The following is a 19,775-nucleotide window of genomic DNA, read 5'->3' on the forward strand; positions in this document are numbered from 1 at the left end:
GTGGAGAAAGGCGTCATTGGCGACCAGTTTATCTCGACGTTTGACACTGTTAACCATTTCATTTTTTCCGACGTCGAATGTTTTCCGTGGTTTTTACGATGATGCTTTTGTTCGTAAGTTTGGAGAATTTTAGCCGAAGTCTGTGGTGATGTTTGCCCATTGTTTCGTATTAAAGTCGATGTAGGTTTCATCCAATGGGATTGTTGAAACTTGAGAGTGCGATGAATGTTATCGAGCACGAGTCCGTGTTGGATAACTTGTAAAAATAGACGATGATGCAAAATATACCTGTCATTATCCATGAGATTGGGCACAGGTTTTTTCACTTTGGATTCTTCTACAAGGAACTTATGTTTTCCTCACGCAGTTCCCGAGATATCATTTTCTTAGTGACAAGAAATCTTTCAGCGCAGGATGAATAATATATGTGAGCATCGTGGAGATGTTCCATATAAACGAGATCGACCTCGACGAAATAGCCTACATCGTCCGCGACTAATGCTCGTTTTTCTTGAAGAAACTGTTCTCCGTTGGTCAAGTGAAATCCGCCTGTGGAATGGGATTGTGACATGACCCATTTATATAGATTTTTCATATCCAGATAAATGATGTAAGTGGACGGCTTCGTGGGATCGTAGTTAATCATATATTTGTTGTTGACGACTGCGTGTGTTTTGCTGACGACGTAGATTTCGCCTAGAACTATGTTTTCAGTGAATAAAAACATGTTTGGATCGGTGAAGAGTTCGACTTCGACGACTTGATTCGTTTCGAGAAGCGCATCCCATGAGAGACCTGGCGCTGATAAGTAGCACAGTTGGTAAAGATGGTAATGGGCCATGCACGTTTTCTGAAATAGTCTATGACATCTGCGGAAAAATGTACATCCGTTTTAAGATAGATATCGTGATAATCTCTGACTGTTTGACACCCACATTTATGCTATAGCGCGAGTGTTAGCGGATATTCGTTTTTAAGCTGGAATAAAAGGCGTCTTCGGGTGGCAGAGAGGTTTCCAATGTGGCATCAAATATATTGGACAAACCATTCAACCAATATCTAAAAGTATGAACCGACATAGACTAGACATATCAAGTATATAGATCGATCACTTTTCACCTCATGTTGCAGCATATTTTAAAAACAGTTCCCATACTTTGCAAGATTTCTCCTTTCAAACTATTGCTAAAGCTGATTCTAAGATGGAACGTCTGCTAAAGGAAACATATTGGCTTCAGCGTCTTATTACGGTAAATAAAAAAGGCATGCATTCCAATACAACATCCGTTAATCATTTTTAAATATAATGTGTTTTTAAAACAAATATGGTAAGACATATATTTGAATTCTGCCCCCTATTTACAATTAGTTCAGAATATTTTTATGTTATTATAATTTACAGATTAACTTGAATAGAAAAAGTATAAACTAATAACATACATTTTTTTAAATTTTTTAAAAGCATGAAGTGGCATAATAAAATAAATGTTCAGTATATTAATAAATACTTTTTATACATATATATGAATAAAACGAGTTCTGATTAATTATTGAACATTTTTCAATAATAAATCAAGGTATAATACATTGTTTTAAATGTGCATTATTCATAATATAAATATTAATACAGTATTTATCTCTATTTATTCAAACAGATAAACACATATGCACATACACACATACAGAATTATACATATTTCGCAGTTTTTCTGTCGGGAATAATGATGCGATATGACACCGATAAAACAAATTCACTATACGATGTCGAATTAGCCCATACCACAAGTAGAACCATCTATATCGTCACCCCTTCGTATCTCTTCTGTATCAAACGGGACCATAATACCATGTTTGGCTCTAGGTCAATACACATACATAAATGATTGATGCGTTACGCCATAACTCAATTATGTCGTGAGTTGAATCGGAAATAATGCATTGTGTATTAATGCCGCGGATAAAATCTGCCATGTTTCCGATCTGAACTTTGTGAAATTTTAAACTGTTACCCTAGGATTTTGCCGTATGAGGCACCAGCGAGATGAAATCCCGAGAATATCTGCATCGCATTAGTCTCCGTTGTACATACAGGTTCACCACTGGACTGATCAATCGCCATATTAATACATGATAAAAACAAGACTAAAGTACATATTTCAATCATTATAGCAACTTGAACCACAGTGATTGGTCTGCGTAGTTCCGGTGAAAGTGAATTTGCCTGAAACGCACTAAAAATATTTTCAAGGGTGATTGAATCGATTAATCGCCTGATTAATTAATACAACAAACGAATACAAAGTTGCATAGTTCAAACGTTATAGCAACTTGCACCAAGGAGATTGATTCGCGACATTCTGGTGAAAGTGAATTTGCGTGTAATATTTTCAAGGACGATTATATAAATATCATTTGCATGACTGGAAGTATACGTTTCTAAAGACATGCTGGAGACATATGTACCAATCAATTACATTTTGCGACAGTTAGAACAAAGTGTAAAGTCGGCTATTGACGATCCCACATAAATACATGTACTCATAATCTTTCTTTATGTGAAGACTCGGAACATCAGTGTGCGGATAATTAAACAAAAGAAAACGAGGTTTCCCGATTTGTTCGAGAGTAAATATCATTTGCGGTTATATTTAACTGTAAAGATTAAATTCGTTCGATAATGCAATACGTGAAAATAATTTAGCTTGTTGTTGTTTTGTTTCTTTGCTTTATTTTTTTTTTTTCATGACTCACAATAGGAGACTGGATAATATTTGGAACAAAATAATTTCGCGGAAAATTATAATTAGAACTGATAACCGAGTTGGATATGTCTGAATATGTGTGTGGTTAATCGCGTTAATAAATATCAAGGTGGCGTTAACGATAGTGTTACAGTGTCATAAACTATTAAAGATGTTAATCACAATGACTGATTTCGTCGCTAACTGTTGAGTGGCAACAAGAAGACCGTGGATGACAAGTGTATCATATTACTGCCACGTAATACTATCCACAATGCTATCGTCCAAGGAAGATATCGGGAATATATTTGTAACACTGTGAGAGCGGCGGATGTATGTAAATTATCTGAAACCGAACTGATCTTGTAATGATCTCGTTTCAACACCGTAATATGCGCCGCTATGATAATATCACTGGGGTAAACCCTGATGGAATGTTATTCGACATTGATTCGTTGCGTAATAAACACAGACAATACAGAAAACCTGTCCGTGGATCTGACAAACATTTAAGTAATATGATCCACGTTGAAATATATGTCAAGTAGTCTTGTTATTTAAGATCGTCTTACTAATCTCGTGATAACTGTAGTCGTGGTTGGTTGAAGATAGCGCACCAACCTAACGACATTGTATGAAGGATGTTATCACCGGAAGGGCAAATATAATCTACTCAAACTTGAGATGGACGTTAGTCCGAACAGACGTCGGCCCGCATCCAATGGATGTCAACCATATGTTCGCGAGAGTGACGGTAATGCCTTCATCAACATCCACCCATTTATACAATAGGCAATTGTAAGCGGCTTATTCAAAGTTATACTTGATTGTGTCATTGTGGTACAAAAGCACATTCAAACTATTGTAACTTCAGCACAGGTAATGCATTGTACGTCATCACTTTGCGGACATTTGGTACATGAACACATTCAAGACTTTTGAAATTCATTCCGAACCATTATTTACTTTTGGAATTATGATAGGACATTTGAGATTATTTGGAATATAAATCACAATAATGTCTGTTTGGGATTTTCACATTTGTAATCAAGAGAGATGAAATGTCTTTTGTAATTTCTTTGTTTAACTTGTTTACTGTATTTAGTTAAAGATCTAGAGTCGTAACAACAGCGATGACAATATGTTCAAGATGGATGCCATTGTGCCATACTTCATACAAGATTAACAACATTTCTAGTTAGTACGTATATACTATAAATCATAAAAAAGAATTTGAAGGAAAGCACAATGTAGACTTGAACAGTCATGAGGAATACGTAGTTATTCCAAGCTTGTCAAGATGCCAATTTGCAAACATAGTACCAGCAGCGTGAGCATTTCTTAAATTTAAAACCAAATAAACATGAACATCGGTATTTCGACGAAATCTCTATGCTGATATAATGACTGATTCGAGGAAAAAAAATTGATAACAAGGTTTTCAAGATCATCACTGTGACAGGAATATTCGAAACCTGAATAGTATTGCTTGGGCCAACTTAATTTCACACGACCATCCATAATGGAGGAGCGGATTTCACAAGAATTTTAATGATATCCGTTATTTAATATTTTAGAAGGAGTAGCTGCAACAATCTCCTTTTGCTGACTGAGAAACAGCAGAGCTAACGCACATACCTGGACTGCAACCGATATATTTTCAGCGAGAAATTAAACACACAGTTAGATATAAGACACGTTGCCATCAAATATAAGTGTTAGAATGTATATATTTGACAATGTTCTGTAGAATGTTTTAGATACTATTTAATACCTATGAAACCAAATACAATTAGAAAATTTACCAATACCGATTAATTATGGTCACGAATTTAAGCTTTGGCGGCTGTGTTTTGAAACATAGTTAAGCCATTTTCACTACCTCCGTCATATTTTCAATGGAAAAACAAGCGGACATTTAAATATAACACATGCTGCTATGAAGGTGGGGGGGGGGGTGTAGAATGTGTATAATCGATAATGTTATGTACAGAGTTTTAGACACCATTTACTATCTGTTTAATGAAGTACATATTAGACAATATACCATTTACAGAGTAATTGTGGTCATTAATTAGATTTGTGCCTGCTGTGTTTTAAAACATAGTTGTGCAAGGATGGTTAGGTCATATGCACATACAAACTAAACGTTCAGTTAATATTAATCTAATGTTTGGCGCTCAATAATCAATTATAGCCTAAACAAAACCGAAGGTCATACAAGTAAATCGGTATTTTTGTGACATTGTCATTTTAACAACCACATGACTATATTATACTCAAGTTACGCATCCCGTATAGTTTGTTGAATAGAATAACAAAATGTTATCCGTATTTCTAAAATCAAGTTTCATGGTTACCTTTCCCTGCTTGTGACCTTGAAATGTGAGATATAACAAAACAATGTTAAATATAGTATAAATATGACCTTAAATGTGAGGACTAACAAAATAATGTTAGCCATATTATATATTTAGAAAAAAGCAACTGATTATCATGTCAAGGCTTGTAAAGTTCAAGGTCGGGCAGTCAATAATTTAACAGGATGGACATCTGGTCGGTCAATGTAGAATTATAATAGTCACATCAGGAAACAAAACGTATAATTAATTAGCCCATAAAAGTGTCCGGTTGTACGTATTTACTGAAAGAAGGACGTTACTTCTTTTTCCCACAATATCAATAAATGCGCGATATAGAACCAATATGACATGGATTAGAATAAAACCCTTCCTTGGTAAGTGGTAAAAGTGAGGAAACTTTGGTGAATAATTACTTTTCATAACTATATCCGTCTTAGAAATCACATATTAAGTGAAAGTAATACATGATTTGTGATTATTTACGCAGAGTATCTATATTTTGACTTACTCTTTCTTTTTTCGCTCTTTCGTCCTGAAAGAAAAGAATAAGTCTGATATTAGAAAAGATGATATACATCCCTTTTATGTGCTCTCCAGAAAGGGAGAGGACACTCATACACAAATTCGTCATACTCGTAAATGGAAATACAGGGCACAATACACAGTGTAAGTCATTACATGAAACAAAGTAATCCCAAATAGATGTCGTTTTAAATAATATATTGTACGCTTTGCCTCGTATGTAAATCTTTAAACTGGCACTTTTCTTTCCTTTCTTTATCCTGTAATGTTTCATCAATGTGGTACTATATAAATGGAGACAAAAGTAAAGTGCGCTGCTAATTACAACAACAAATTAAACTGCAGACAGCCTATCATCAAATATAAACTGCCTCTATGAAGTTTGTGCTTTATTATTGTTTTACTGCATTGGCCTCGAACTGTGTGTATAATTATGAAGTCACTCATCTCTAAATTGTCGTGTGGACTGGTATAAGTAAAACGTACCGCGGATGCGGTAATATGTGATCAGGAAAGTGGGCAAACAAAACCTATATTGTTTAATTTCAGAAAAGTATAGCGTTTTCAAAAATGCTCATCTGCTTATTTTTTCGAAGACATTAGCTGTCATTCTGTTTTCCAAATCCATGCTCTTTCTTCAGTATTTGATTAATTTGTATAATTAAAGAGTTTTTTGTTACACAAATGCCTGCAGAACATTTCTTTCTCTCTTTCTACGGTACAGTATATCCAAAATGATAGTTCAGTACATTGGTATAAATTGGCAGTGTATGTTTATTTCTTACACACAAACGATACAAATGTGTTTTGTGTATGTGCTGGTGTGGACATTCTTGAAAGACCAAGATAATATGATTAGAAAATCGTATCAGGTTTCCTCACTATTTTCATAAAGGAAAATGAATAGGTAGTACATTACGCAAAGACGACACTGTCCTAATTAAATGCACATTCAACACTTTGATACGTCTTCCAGCAGATAATCCTTTGTTAATATTTGAATATTAGAAGAAAGGAAAATAAGAAACTTGCACTTTTCATAACAGTTCATCGTACACTATGAGATTGTACGAACCGTCCTCTCTGCATTAGATCATAAAATATTATTTTCGTCAATCGATGTAATTTGAAAAAGAAGCGAAAAACGTGGATCAAGCACGGTCATAGGACGGCAAATGCTATTTTACTAGATTGGTCTAAATGGGCAGTGTGTGTTTCATTTGTTTATACAAAATAATGATAAAAAGCCTTTTTTGTGTCTGTGCTGGTGTGCACATCCTCGAACGATAACGAGAATCTGATTAGAAAATCTTACATTATGGGTATTTCAGACCAATCAGAATGCACTTCTTTGGAAGTGTTAGGCAACGTCAACTGCATCATTTTTGTCAAAGCTGATTGATTCATGTTCCTATATCTGGAGCATGGACTTACATGATATAATTATCGGAGTGGATAAGTATAAAACGTGATGATTTTATGACAAAACAAGATGTCAAACATAGTCGCGTGCACATAGGCACGTTATCTATCTATTTATTTAACTATCTATATCCTGGCTGAATCCAATGAACAATTATTAATGCCAAAATATGTATTATATATTGATGAAATATATCTGTAATAATTGCATAATCTGTCGTATAAACGGCTGATATAGCTCATTCAAAAGGCATGATTCTGACCAGAATTCGTTGTACTATCCCCACCGAAATAATGAATAAACATCAAATCTATAATAGCCGTAAATTCAAGATAGCTGACAACAGTTAATTCGACTACATTTAAAGATTGAAGAAAAATCGATGTACAAATATAATGATATTGATGCAATTAACCTAGGACACCAAGTCCAATTGTAGCTAAAAGCACAATATCAAAATCAAATGCACTAATGCAAATACAATCCACATATCTGCTAAGATATATTCCTATCATTTGACAGACTTTCGATTAAAATTAAAGTAAACGTTTTCGGTACAGAAGCATTAAGGGATAAACAAATTGAAAACAGTTCCACTTTGAAAACATCAATCATTAAATAAAAATAAAATAATTAAATACAAATAAAATGATTAAGTACAAATAAAATGATTAAGTACAAATAAAAAGGCCATGAGGATATTGCATATAGTATTTGTTGTTTTCATGCATCATTCAAATTAGAATTTTGTATTGTAAGGAACACTTTGTAAAAAACACAACAAAATGGTTTTGGATGAAATAGCAGATGGAGAAATGACTGTTAAATTTTTATGTTTTTATTATAGGGGTTAACGTCATTTTTCAGCACAAGATAGACTTATACATGACGGCCAGTATAAATGGTGCAGGAATAACTCGCGGAAAACCCCGAAAAGGACCACCGACCCACGAGAAGCTACTGGCGTGAGATAGCAGTGATCCGTAACGCTGAGCGCTTTAGACCACTCGGCCACTAGGGGCCCCCGGTGATTGTTTGATATAAACGATATAAACGATTTAACAATATTGACGATGGGTCCGGTTGCTTAGTAGTTAGAGCGTCCGCCTCGGATTCGGGAGGTCGCGGGTTCGAACCCCGCCGAATCATAAGAAACACTTATAAAAATGGTGCTTTTCTTTTGATGTTGTTGTTCTTGCTCTGGGTTAACGCCATTCCTCAGGGAAATATAGGCTATACATGGCGGCAAGTACAACTGGTGCAGGAAGAACTACGGAAAAAATCCTTTAAGAACCACCGGCCCAAGAAATTCCACTAGCAAGCTTTCTCACATACCACATTGGCCGAGTCCGAGACTCGAACCCACGTGGACAGAGGTGAGACAGCCGTGATCGGTAAAGGTGAGCGCTTTCGAACACTAGGCCCCTCTTAAGAAGCATCCAAGTGGAAACCCTATCTCAATATTACATTTCATTCAGAAGTAGCAATAACAAAGATTTTCAGGATGGCCATATTGGTGCATATATTTGATCTCAGGTCGGTCCCATTTTCACCATAATAAGTCTCTTAGTAACAATCTCACGTTGACATGACCGCCCATTCAGCAGGAGCGGCTATGACGAGATTTGCAAGATGGCTACAATTGCCAGAATGTCAATGATATATTATATTGCCGATTTTCACGTCTAGTATGCAGTTAAGATAATAATTAAATTTCTCATTTGTTTGCATAATACATGTTTCCTTGAATAATTTAACATCGATTAGAAGGCAGGCACAACCCGACCCGTTTTCATTTGTTTTAGAACTTATCTCATAATGTCGAGGTTTCCTCTAATATTCTTCTATATTCCATCCACATTTGATTTTTAGTGGGTAATATGGCGTTCGATACATCTGTCCCATCGCACACCTATAACGATGTTTTCGTACATAAATTCTGGAATTACTTTTGAGAATTAAATTATTCATTAAACAATCAGTTTTTTAAATATCAGGAATCAGTTATTGCAATAAATTTTAAAACAGGTGTGCAATTTCATTTTCTTTTAGATCAATGGCGGGTCGGAGGGTGCAATTGTGGTGCATACAGTATCTGATGAAAATCGCTGATTTATTTACCTACGGCCTTATGAGGGATACCGCAGGTAACGACTAAGATTGTCTAGGAAAATTACAGTACCTACCGCTGATAATTATACTTGAGGTTAACAACATTTTGGACATAATGATTAGATTGCATATGAAGTTGGTGTAATATTGGTAGCCACACAAACTGTGTTCTGTGGCATAAATAGGATAAACGATTTTTCAAAATACCTTCATTTATACGAACAGTACTTTGTGTTTAGTCAATAATAATTTGGAAACCTGTTTCTCCTCAACTTGAATTTCTAGAGTTTTGATAGTATCTGACAATTAGCAATATCACCCCAGTCAGTATAGTACATTGTCAAGTATGGAAACGATTACACACACACACACACACACACACACACACACACACACACACATAGCTATATATATAGTAATCGAATAATTGACAGATTCAACTTTAAATGACTTATAATGCAATTGTTTCTGTTTCCTATGTGAGAAGGATAAATTGTGTATAATGCCGATCAACGTAGACACGTACACAAAACTATTAATATACATTGATTATATACAACGAAAAAACTTTATTCGATACCCTACTTCTCTAAACACTATGAGGGAGTATCAAATCAAATGGCTTGAAACAAGTCAGTAAAAGACAAAATAACACTGGACAACAAATTTTTACAAAAGTCATGTTACTGAAATAAAATTAGTCAATTCTTATCAATTTTTATGTGCTGAACACGAATATGACAGTCAAATTGCAAAATTGGCTCTAGTTTTTTTGTAATCTGCAAGAAATTAATGTTTACATAACGAAATGCATTCCAATAGTAAAAGGTCAACTGTAATAGCCTACCTATAAAAAATCAAGTCATTGACTACATCTTAGATTTCTTCGCCTGTCTCTTGTACAGCTGTTCGGGAGCATCTCTGAGGAGTGTCCAGCAGTAGTCAGCCAGCATTGTAGTGGACCATTTTCCCTGGTATCTTTGTTCCATTGTTGCGATATCTTGATGAAAACGTTCGCCGTGTTCATCACTAACAATACCACAGTTGCTAGGAAAGAAATCCAAATGGGAATGAAGGAAGTGAATCTTTAGAGACATATTGCAGCCAAGTTTCTTATACTTCATCAACATGTCTTCTACTAGTTCCTTATAGTTTTCTGCCCTAACATTTCCGAGGAAGTTTGTAGAAACTAGGCGAAAAGCATTCCATGCTTGTTTCGCGTCACCTTCCAGCAAGTTGTTGAACCGGTCATCTTTGAAAAGCTCTCGAATCTGAGGACCCACAAAACTCCCTCTTTAATCTTTGCTTCGCTGAGTCGAGGGAATTTTTCATGCAGGTATCGGAATGCTGGCAAAGTCCGGTCAATGGCTTTCACGAAGTTCTTCATCAAACCTAGTTTGATGTGAAGGGGTGGTAGCAAGATTTTCTGAGCCTCAACCAGAGCTGGGTGTTGGATATTCTTCTCTCCAATGGCTACATTCTGCCTGTGAGTCCATTCCTTCCTCATGTAGTGCATTTCCCTTGCTCGGCTATCCCACTCGCATAAGAAACACATGTATTTTGTATATCCTTGCTGCAGTCCCATTAAAAGGGCAACTACCTTCAAATCACCACAGAGGTGCCAGCTGTACTTGTTATACTCAATGGAATTCAGTAGCTGCCTTAAGTTATCGTATGTCTCTTTCATGTGGACAGCATACGCTACTGGAATAGATGGAAGAATGTTTCCATTGTGCAAAAGCACAGCCTTGAGACTCAGTTTCGAAGAGTCCACAAATAGTCTCCATTCTTGTGGGTCATGAGTGATTTTTAAAGCATTCATGAGGCCCTCAATATCGGAACAGAATATCAGATTACTTTCCTTTCTGAAGAAAGGCTCCAATTGCTGGTGGCGCTTTCGATATGCAGTAATTGTGACATCTTCTTCTAGAAGATTCCATTGTTGGAGTCTTGATCCTAGCAATTCTGCCTTGTTCTTTGATAAGTCCAAATCACGAATCAGGTCATTTAGTTCTTCCTGTGTTATTCTGTGTGGGGTTGATGATGCACCACAGTGAAAATCTGGATCACTGCATGCTGATGGACCAGGAGAAGAACAGGTCGACTCACCTTTGTCTTCGTCAGATGAATCAAGAGAATATTCTGCTGGAGGTTCTGGAATAGGAAGTCCCTCACCATGTGGAACTGGTCTCAATGCAGACGGAATGTTTGGGTAGACTATTCTCGACTTCTTTCGCTTCGTTATTCCGCCGGAAAGAGGAGGAACCAAGCAGAAGTAACAGTCATTTAGGTGGTTGCTTGGCTCTCTCCACACCATTGGGACTGCAAACGGCATTGATGACCTTTTGCAATTCAACCACTGTGAAAGCTGTGTTGTACATGTAGCACAGCATATATGCGAAGCCCAAGGCTTGTCTTGGTCACCAACCTTGCATCCGAAGTAAAGATGATATGCCTTCTTCACTTGAGAATTGATACTTTTCTTCTGGTTGGCAAATGTCACTTCCCCACAAATATAGCAAAAATTGTCCGCGGTATTAACACACTTTCGAGGCATTACTGTTCTTTATTGTACGTAAATGGATAAAATAATAAGTTTTATGTAACAGTAGCTTGAACTGTCTCGCACAACGTCTAAAATATTTTAAATGCTGAACCTATCTGATTGGGCTTTATATAGTACACTGCTTACGTCAGCTTCAGCAGCCGCCTGGCATTAGTATAATAGGCCTACACATGTATAGTACACTGCTGACGTCAACTTACTTCAGCAGCCGCTTGGCATTAGTATTGCTTTGCATCAGAAAATGATGCAATCAACTGTGGATGATGTGAGCATGATGGTATTATGCAATGTTACATCATTATTCCGGATGTTGCTGCAGTCCTACTGGAGAAATTTACACAGTGAAACATAGAAAATGAGGTATATGAATATCTTCAAAACGAGAGCCAATACAAATTTTTCACGGTTATATTCGTGTTCGGCACACCAAAATACTACAGATTAGGGCCTTTTCAAGTCAGTAATGATTTCACTGTTGACCAGTGTAATCTGAAACCAGGTCTGCTTAACTATTTATAGACCAATGTTTTGAAGACTAAACATGTTAATATAGGCGAGTATCATTTTAGGAAACCAGTTTGAGTTTCATAGGTTATCTCCCTTTGACTTGTCCATGCAGTTCGTCTTTATTCAAGATATCGATGACGTTCTTATTTAGCACAACTATGCGTAGAACGCCTTGACAATTGTTGGGATCATTTAAAACATGTTTTTTTTTGCTTTTTTGTTTTTTGATTTTGACAAATAATAATGTGAATCCACGCATGCCTGCCATAATGAAACGCAGAATTAGACAAATTTTGCAATATTGGAGTAGTGTATGACACAGTGTGTTTTTATATCTCATTGAGCATACTCCAGATTAATTATTAACGCTTTATACTAACTCGACACCTTCTTTGAAATATTGTTACTGCATAGCTACTTTGCTGGAGATAAACTCATTGCTCCTTATTAAATACCAATATGTCTTAGCTGGTCACGTAGCAACAGAAACCGTGCAGACGTCGTATCTTGTGTGGCTCCATCATTGATTCAGGGACTACGCATCGTGTATGTTTTGTTGAATATGATAAGAAAGTGTTTCCGGTATTTCTAAAATTTCATTCCGCACATGGAAACAAGTTTCATTATTACATTTTCCTTCGTGTGACCTTTACGTTTGGGATAAAATAGACAATGTTAGCCACATTATACATTTAGAAAAAGAAAGCCACTAGTTATCATCCCAGTGCTTCTAAAAGTTTGGACCCGACAGTCAATACTTAAACAGGACAGAAAGTTGGTAGGACAATGTCATATCATCATAGACACTTCTTGAGACAAACGTATAATGTATTAGTCCATTAAAGTGTCCGCTTGGATGCATTTATTGAACAAACGATGCTACTTCGTTTTCCGTCGAAAGTAATACATGTGCAATATCGAAAAAAATTAAATAGACACGGGTTTGAAAATAATCCTTCTTTGGCAATGGTAAAAAAATGAGGAAAAGTTGGCAATAATTAGTTTTCATAAATATTGTCATATTAGAAATCATATAATTGTAAGTAACGCATGATTTGATATATTTACTGAAAGCAACTCTAATTTTACTTACTCTTTCTTTTTTCTCTCTTTCTTCCTGAAAGAATAGGATAAATCTGATATTAGTCAAGATGAAATATCCTACATATTTGCTCTCAAGATGGGAAGTATATACGCATCCACGTATTCATCCAGCGTAAGGCACGACAAAATTAGATAAATGATGATGCATAGTTTACATTTCTCTATAAAATACTAAAACTATCAATATAACGTAGAATAGTGTCAATAAAATAAACCATCAACAAAGTTGTTGTTCCATGACTAAGAAATCTTTGAGCACAAGAACTAACATTAATGTAAACATTTTGTCTGTACTTTCATACGATACAATATGGTCACGCACATAAGCTACAAATATATACATTTTTGGTGAAGCCATGACGTGTGAACTAAAATCACTGTTTTGTACAGAACAAAATTTCCTCGTGGTAATAAATGTAAACCAACCATCCAAATTATATGCACATTTAAAACCTTAATGTCCAGACTCCAAAACAGGTTACTTACTTTCATTCCTTTCTTGTAGTATCGACCAATGTTAAGCACGCTACCTCACATTATGTATATGGATAAAGTTTTCTGTCAACATCTCAGTAAATCTTGGAATGGTAAGGACCGAATAATCAATAATTAACATAGCATATCATGCACTTTTTAAACGATTACGATAATTCGGTGGTCGGTAAAGTTCACTGTGTACACTTATTGACTGAGAATGTATTCACACTTGTAAACGTAGAAAACGGCAGTATCAGTTTAATGGGGGTTCTGGCTCACTATTTTCTGCGTGAAAAAGTGAGCGATGCCCCCCTTGATATAAACAGCTAGGGCATCGGGCTTTCTGGCTCAATTGTTTGTTTTGTTTTGTGCGTGAGAGTGTGTGTGTTTTTTGTGTCAGTGTGTTTATAATATCTATTATCATTTTTGTATGCATGTGTGTATCCGATGGCGAATCTTTGAATGTCATATGTTGAGTATCGTTTGTCATCAAAGGAGCACGTCATGTTGTGTTAATGAGTAGCGTAGAGATGTGATCTCGATGGGATGGGGATGTTCTCATGTCTAATAATGTAGATGTCCTTGTAGTGTGCTTGTCTGCAGTGATCGATGGTAGCGATTTTCCCGACGAATTCTTTTTAATTTGACACGTTGGCTTGTTATTGACGGTGCCATCGTGAGGAGGGTGTGATCCCCACACATCATGGTGCGTTGGTGTTGGTTATGTAGGAGATGACTGACGTTGGTATTATTGACAGGATGAAATACGAAAGTAATGGATGGAATAACAGATATATGAGCAGGAATATATAATAGAACAACACGAGCCACTGTATGTAAAATATAAAAATCTAATCAATTACATAAACTAAATTAAACTGAAAATTACATTTCAGTTATTAACTTCTCTTAGACATATGCATACTAAATTTACGCGCAAGTCAATTAGTGGTCCTGTGATAACGATAAAAAAATAGCATCAAATAATCAAGTGACTGTTCAGACTCAAATTGCCGTCATCTCAGCATAAACTGGTTGGCTGCCGATACTTTCCAAATCACCGTTTTTGACAGGTCAGCACCACACCCCCACCCCTCCATCCGCTTCGGATCATCAGCCCTAATTTGTTTGTAGACTGCGCACTTTCACACTATGCGGTACAAGTAAATAAACGAACTGCAGATGGTTCTACCAGACAGTATAACTAATTAATTAGGTAGAAAGTGGTTACATACAACATAATCACAAACCTGTATCTCGCTATGACCATGTGGTACAGTCCCAAGTCTATATACATTATAATTATTATCCTTCCTTGTCACATACGTTTTAAAAGGTGTATTAGGGATGAACATTATGTGCACTTACTGGCTGAATGAAAGCATCTTAATACTTACTTTTTCTTTTTTCTCTCTTTCTTCCTGAAACAATATAATAATTTGATATCAGACAATGTGAATGTAACTTCCATTAAATACAGTCAAAAGAGATGTTAAACATATCATCGCCAATGAGAACACACATATATCATTACTTGAGCAGAGTATTTAAGAATAAATGTCGTTAGAACGAATCTATTTTACAGCTTGGCTTGTATTTAGGTCTCTGAATTTTAACTCTTCTCTCTTTTCTGTATCCTAAAGTGATAACCAGTACTGAGCTGCAATGTTTTCCGCCATAAAGTACATTTACTTTTTTATGGAAAAAAGTGCATGACGCATGCGATCAGACATAAACAAGCAAATGAATCTAGAGAGTTTCGGTATTTTTTATAATTTCCTGAAACTTGTAAAATACGCATATTTGCATACAGCAATTAAAACAGAAAGCTCGTCAGTCATCAAATATGCCCCGTCTGGGCTAACAAAGGAAAGGAATATTGTGTCAACGTAATGCATCCTTTTTAACTGAATACAACATTTATATATGCCACATTAATCTGCACAGTAAAAGTAATATTTTCGAGGAGATTGAAAATAGAAGCATGAGCCATTTCTTTGTAATATTGAAAATGGTCATTGTGTTATTAATTCTTATACGAAATAGTTTTAAAAACGTGTTGTTGGGTATGGTCATGATGACATTCTTAAGAAGACAAACCAAAATTATCAGATTTGTTTTTAAGATAGTATTCAAGATTCTTGCTTTTATTACGGAAATTAGGCAAGAAGAAACAGCAAATTATACAATGATGACACTTCATAAAAATTAAGCGCATATACGGTTTCTAGTAGATGGTCGTTTGAGTTGCACGTTTCAAATCAAGACATCTTACACTAAGATAAATCATGTTCATCTGTTTAAATTCTTTTCTGGAAGAGATAGGTAATGTCAATCGCAGCTTTGCAGGTTTCTTTTTCGTTCTTGTTGGCCTCGGCTTTACGTGATGACAATGGCTCAGTGTATAACACAGTAAATGTTTAAGACGAAACGATGCCAAAGACCTGGCATTAAAACCTTGACTATCAAAGACTTAAATAAAAGTACATTAAAACGTGCAACTTCTGCTATGCATTAAGTAAGCCGTCTGGTCTCATCCTTGTTCAGCTTGAACATTATAACAATGATAAAAGGTCTACAAGCAATTGAGTGTAAATACACATTTAAGCTTTCTATTTTGAACATTTATTAGAGGTAAGGATACTCTGACGTAGCTGATAAATAGCAACGTGTAACATTTTCTTTTGTTCCTGGGTAGAATGTGTTATTTCCTAGTTGTTTATGCCTCAAAATTATAGAAAATGGCTAGTATTCCACATAAACACTGCTTTTGTGTCCAAGACAGTGATATTTTCAACCTTACCTATTTTCCAAACATTCTAGATAGATACAGTGCTGCGTAAACTTGGAGTAACTTCTAAAACTTTCTAAAACTTTCCAGTAATATAAATATTGATATAAATACAGGGGTCTTAAGCTCACCAGTTCAGTTTATTTCCAGCTGCCTAAGTGGATACATATATACATTTTTCTGAGGAGGCTGCAAGAGGCTGTAGTATGTGCTATTTCCTGATTGCATTTTGCTATGTCTGCGGACAATGTATCAAGACAAGAGCGAAAAAGTATTCCGTGGAATCTTTTCAAATGACAGCTCATCCACGAGCCTCAAAGACATGCTGCTCCATAGTAGAAAAAAGTACCCGTCTCTTCCCTTGGCTCACTCTGTTCACCTCAAAACAAGATTACAACAGCATCAAGACCTTGCTGTTACGCCTTGACTATGATGAAAACGGATGAGGTCATCGAATGTTTCAAAATGATTTCATTCCTGTTGGGTCTCCAAGGCAGCTTTACCAATTTTCACTGATATCTTTGCTTTGGGACAGCAGGGACACCAAGGCGCACTACCACAGGTGGGACTGGCCACAGTGCACCTAGTTTTCTGTGGGGAGGAACAACGTCAAGTGGGAGCCATAGGTGAACCCCCGGAAGGTACTGATTCCAGGACTGCACATTAAATTGGACCTTATTAAACAATTTGTCAGAGCTCTAGATAAGGAGTCGGCAGCCTTCAAGTACATTCAAGACTTCTTCCCTAAGCTATCTGAGGCAAAGATCAAAGTCGGCGATTCATCGGACCACATATAAATAATATGCTGTAGTGCAATGAATTCCCCAAGAAGCTCACTAATAAGGAGAAAGCGACTTGGAACAGCTTTGTCGCAGTGGTTTGGGGCTTCATGGGAAACCACAAGGCCGAAAACAATTTGGAGCTGGTTGAGATTGTGGTGAAACACTACGGCACAATCGGCTGTAGGATGTCCCTCAAAGTCCATATCCTTGATGCTCATCTTGATAAATGTAAGGAGAAAATGGAGTACCTGGAGGAATAAGGCGAGCGCTTCCAACAGGATATACTGGATTTTGAACGCCGCTACAATCGATAGTACAACGAATACATGACGGGAGACTACATTTTGGGGCTGATGCATGAACATAGTTTACAGTATAATCGTAAATCTCGAAAACCTACTCACTTCTAAACCTGTTGTAGTCATTTTTTTTATTATTTTAGTATAAATACATGTTAATTTTGATTCATATGTTGTTGTATTTTTACTTTATGTGAACTAAAAGACACATACTCCCGTGTTCTCATTGGAAATATATACATTTCAAAATATCACTGTCCTGGTCACAAATGCAAAGTTTCTGGGGCATGTTCTATATTGTTTAGGCATATGCAATTACGAAATAACAGTTACTACCCATGAACCAAACTTGTGTTGCATAATGTAGTTGTAGTGTTATGTGTGTAATGTGAATTGTTTATGTAAGCGAGATAATCATATCATACTATGAACGCATAACATTTCTTAAGAATGAACATCTGTCTATTTCTTTTAAAAGTATAACGACGATTGATTTTGGTGTTTGTTTCTTCTTTATCTTTCCTTTATTCGAATCGTCACTAATTGCATGTTATAAATTATACAAACTGAGTGTGATATTCTCCTGGCACCATAACCTGCATTTAGTCCCAATATATTGGACACAAGATTTATTATAGAAGAAAGTATTGTTTTGGATGTGTTCATGTCATTTCGAACTTAAAAAATGACGAAAGTATGCACAAAGAAATGGGTCACAAAAGACAATGCTTTTTCAGTACATTAGAAGCCAAAAGTATGGACAAAGCAGTGGGTCACAAAAGACATAGCTTTTTCAGTACATTAGAAAAAATGGCTACTTTATACTTAATTCTTAAACTAAGCAATGAAAAATATCTTCTATATAAGTTCTGGTGTGGGCATTCTTCAACGATACACTAGCATAATCCGACTATAAAAGTATCTGACATTTCAGCACGTTTTTGAAGAACGAAAAGTGAGAAACGTTAGTATTGAAATACATATTTTCCTTCTTCTGGGGTACGGCTTTAAATGATAAAATTACCTGAGATGATAAGTATCCACGTGGTAATTTGTATAACAAGTTGTAAGCAATTTATTGTCTAATACTTGAGTTTAAGGCCTAGCCTTGCTTACCAGTTAGATGAACTTTTCATTAGAATGATCACGTTCCCATAATATTCTACTGCGTCGTAGGCCAATACTTGAGATGTGCATACAATAGTGAGCTTGTAAGAAAATAATGTTCATCCCAATATTAGATCCGTTTCTGGGAAACAACTGAGCTTAGTTGCGATGGAATTAGAAATCATTTGAAAGGAAATATTTTTAAATCATTCGTTGGAATTCCTAACGTGCTAATTGACTTTTCGGATTAAAATACATTACTTTTGATTTTATTTTAAATTCATTCCAAGACCTTCTTGACTGTATCATTATTATATGCAGACATTCAAGACTATAGCATATCAGGACATTCAAGACTACTTACTTCGAGACAACTGGAGTTCATTGGGAACATTATATATTATTGGATATTCCGACGGGACAGTTATGATTATTTAGAATTTGATTCACAAAATTGTGTATTTTTACCGTTTTAAGTGTTCTCTATGGAAATAGTGAGTTTGTTGACTTATATTTCACTTACTGGCTACACTTCTTTTTTTTAGATATTTTAAGACCTAGAACAGCAACCATTGCATGTGTGTCGTTGCTTCTTGTAATAGACATCATAGTTCTGTGTCTAACTGTATTGTATAAAATCAAAAGCTACATCACAGTTTTCTTGATGTAAATTTGAGTAGCCGCAATTTGTATCCTGGATATTTCATTATTTCTAATAGTAATTATAGGTTATTGGTGAGTAATAAGGAAATTGAAATAATTACTTAAATAAAATATACAGGCTGCAAACAGATGATAATTTTACTTATGCATAGCTATCTTTGTATAGTGTTCTTGGATTAAACCTTTTGTTTTCAATGTTCTAAGGCGGTGTATCAAGAAAGATTCCTTTTCTTTCCTGGTCTCGGAACTCCAGTTGCGCTTGTGAGCAACTGCAATAAGTGTTAGACTACTGAAAGTGTGCCACGGGATTAGAGGTGT

The 19,775-nt window shown here is 35.8% G+C and overlaps 1 protein-coding gene across 23 annotated transcripts in view; it reads right to left on the reverse strand.

Moving 5' to 3' along the window:
* Positions 1 to 19,775, reverse strand: part of LOC149774119 (E3 ubiquitin-protein ligase TRIM45-like) — a 149,198-nt gene that overhangs the window by 115,944 nt on the left and 13,479 nt on the right. For 11 of the 23 annotated variants that reach the window (XM_089945767.1, XM_089945759.1, XM_089945752.1 and 8 more), the window contains 2 exons: positions 15,213 to 15,236; positions 13,328 to 13,351 (listed from right to left, as the gene is read on the reverse strand). The exons of 1 other annotated variant lie outside the window; for it this stretch is intronic. In XM_089945767.1, the coding sequence (XP_089801893.1) occupies positions 13,328 to 13,351; positions 15,213 to 15,236 (48 nt within the window). Of the gene's footprint in view, positions 1 to 5,612; positions 5,637 to 13,327; positions 13,352 to 15,212; positions 15,237 to 19,775 lie in introns of all 23 variants that reach the window. 11 more of the 23 variants (XM_089945748.1, XM_089945754.1, XM_089945753.1 and 8 more) reach the window with 2 other exon arrangements.

Source organism: Sinohyriopsis cumingii, unplaced genomic scaffold (genome assembly GCF_028554795.1).
Source record: "Sinohyriopsis cumingii isolate HCF-2022 unplaced genomic scaffold, ASM2855479v2 utg000426l, whole genome shotgun sequence".
NCBI lineage: Eukaryota > Metazoa > Mollusca > Bivalvia > Unionida > Unionidae > Sinohyriopsis > Sinohyriopsis cumingii.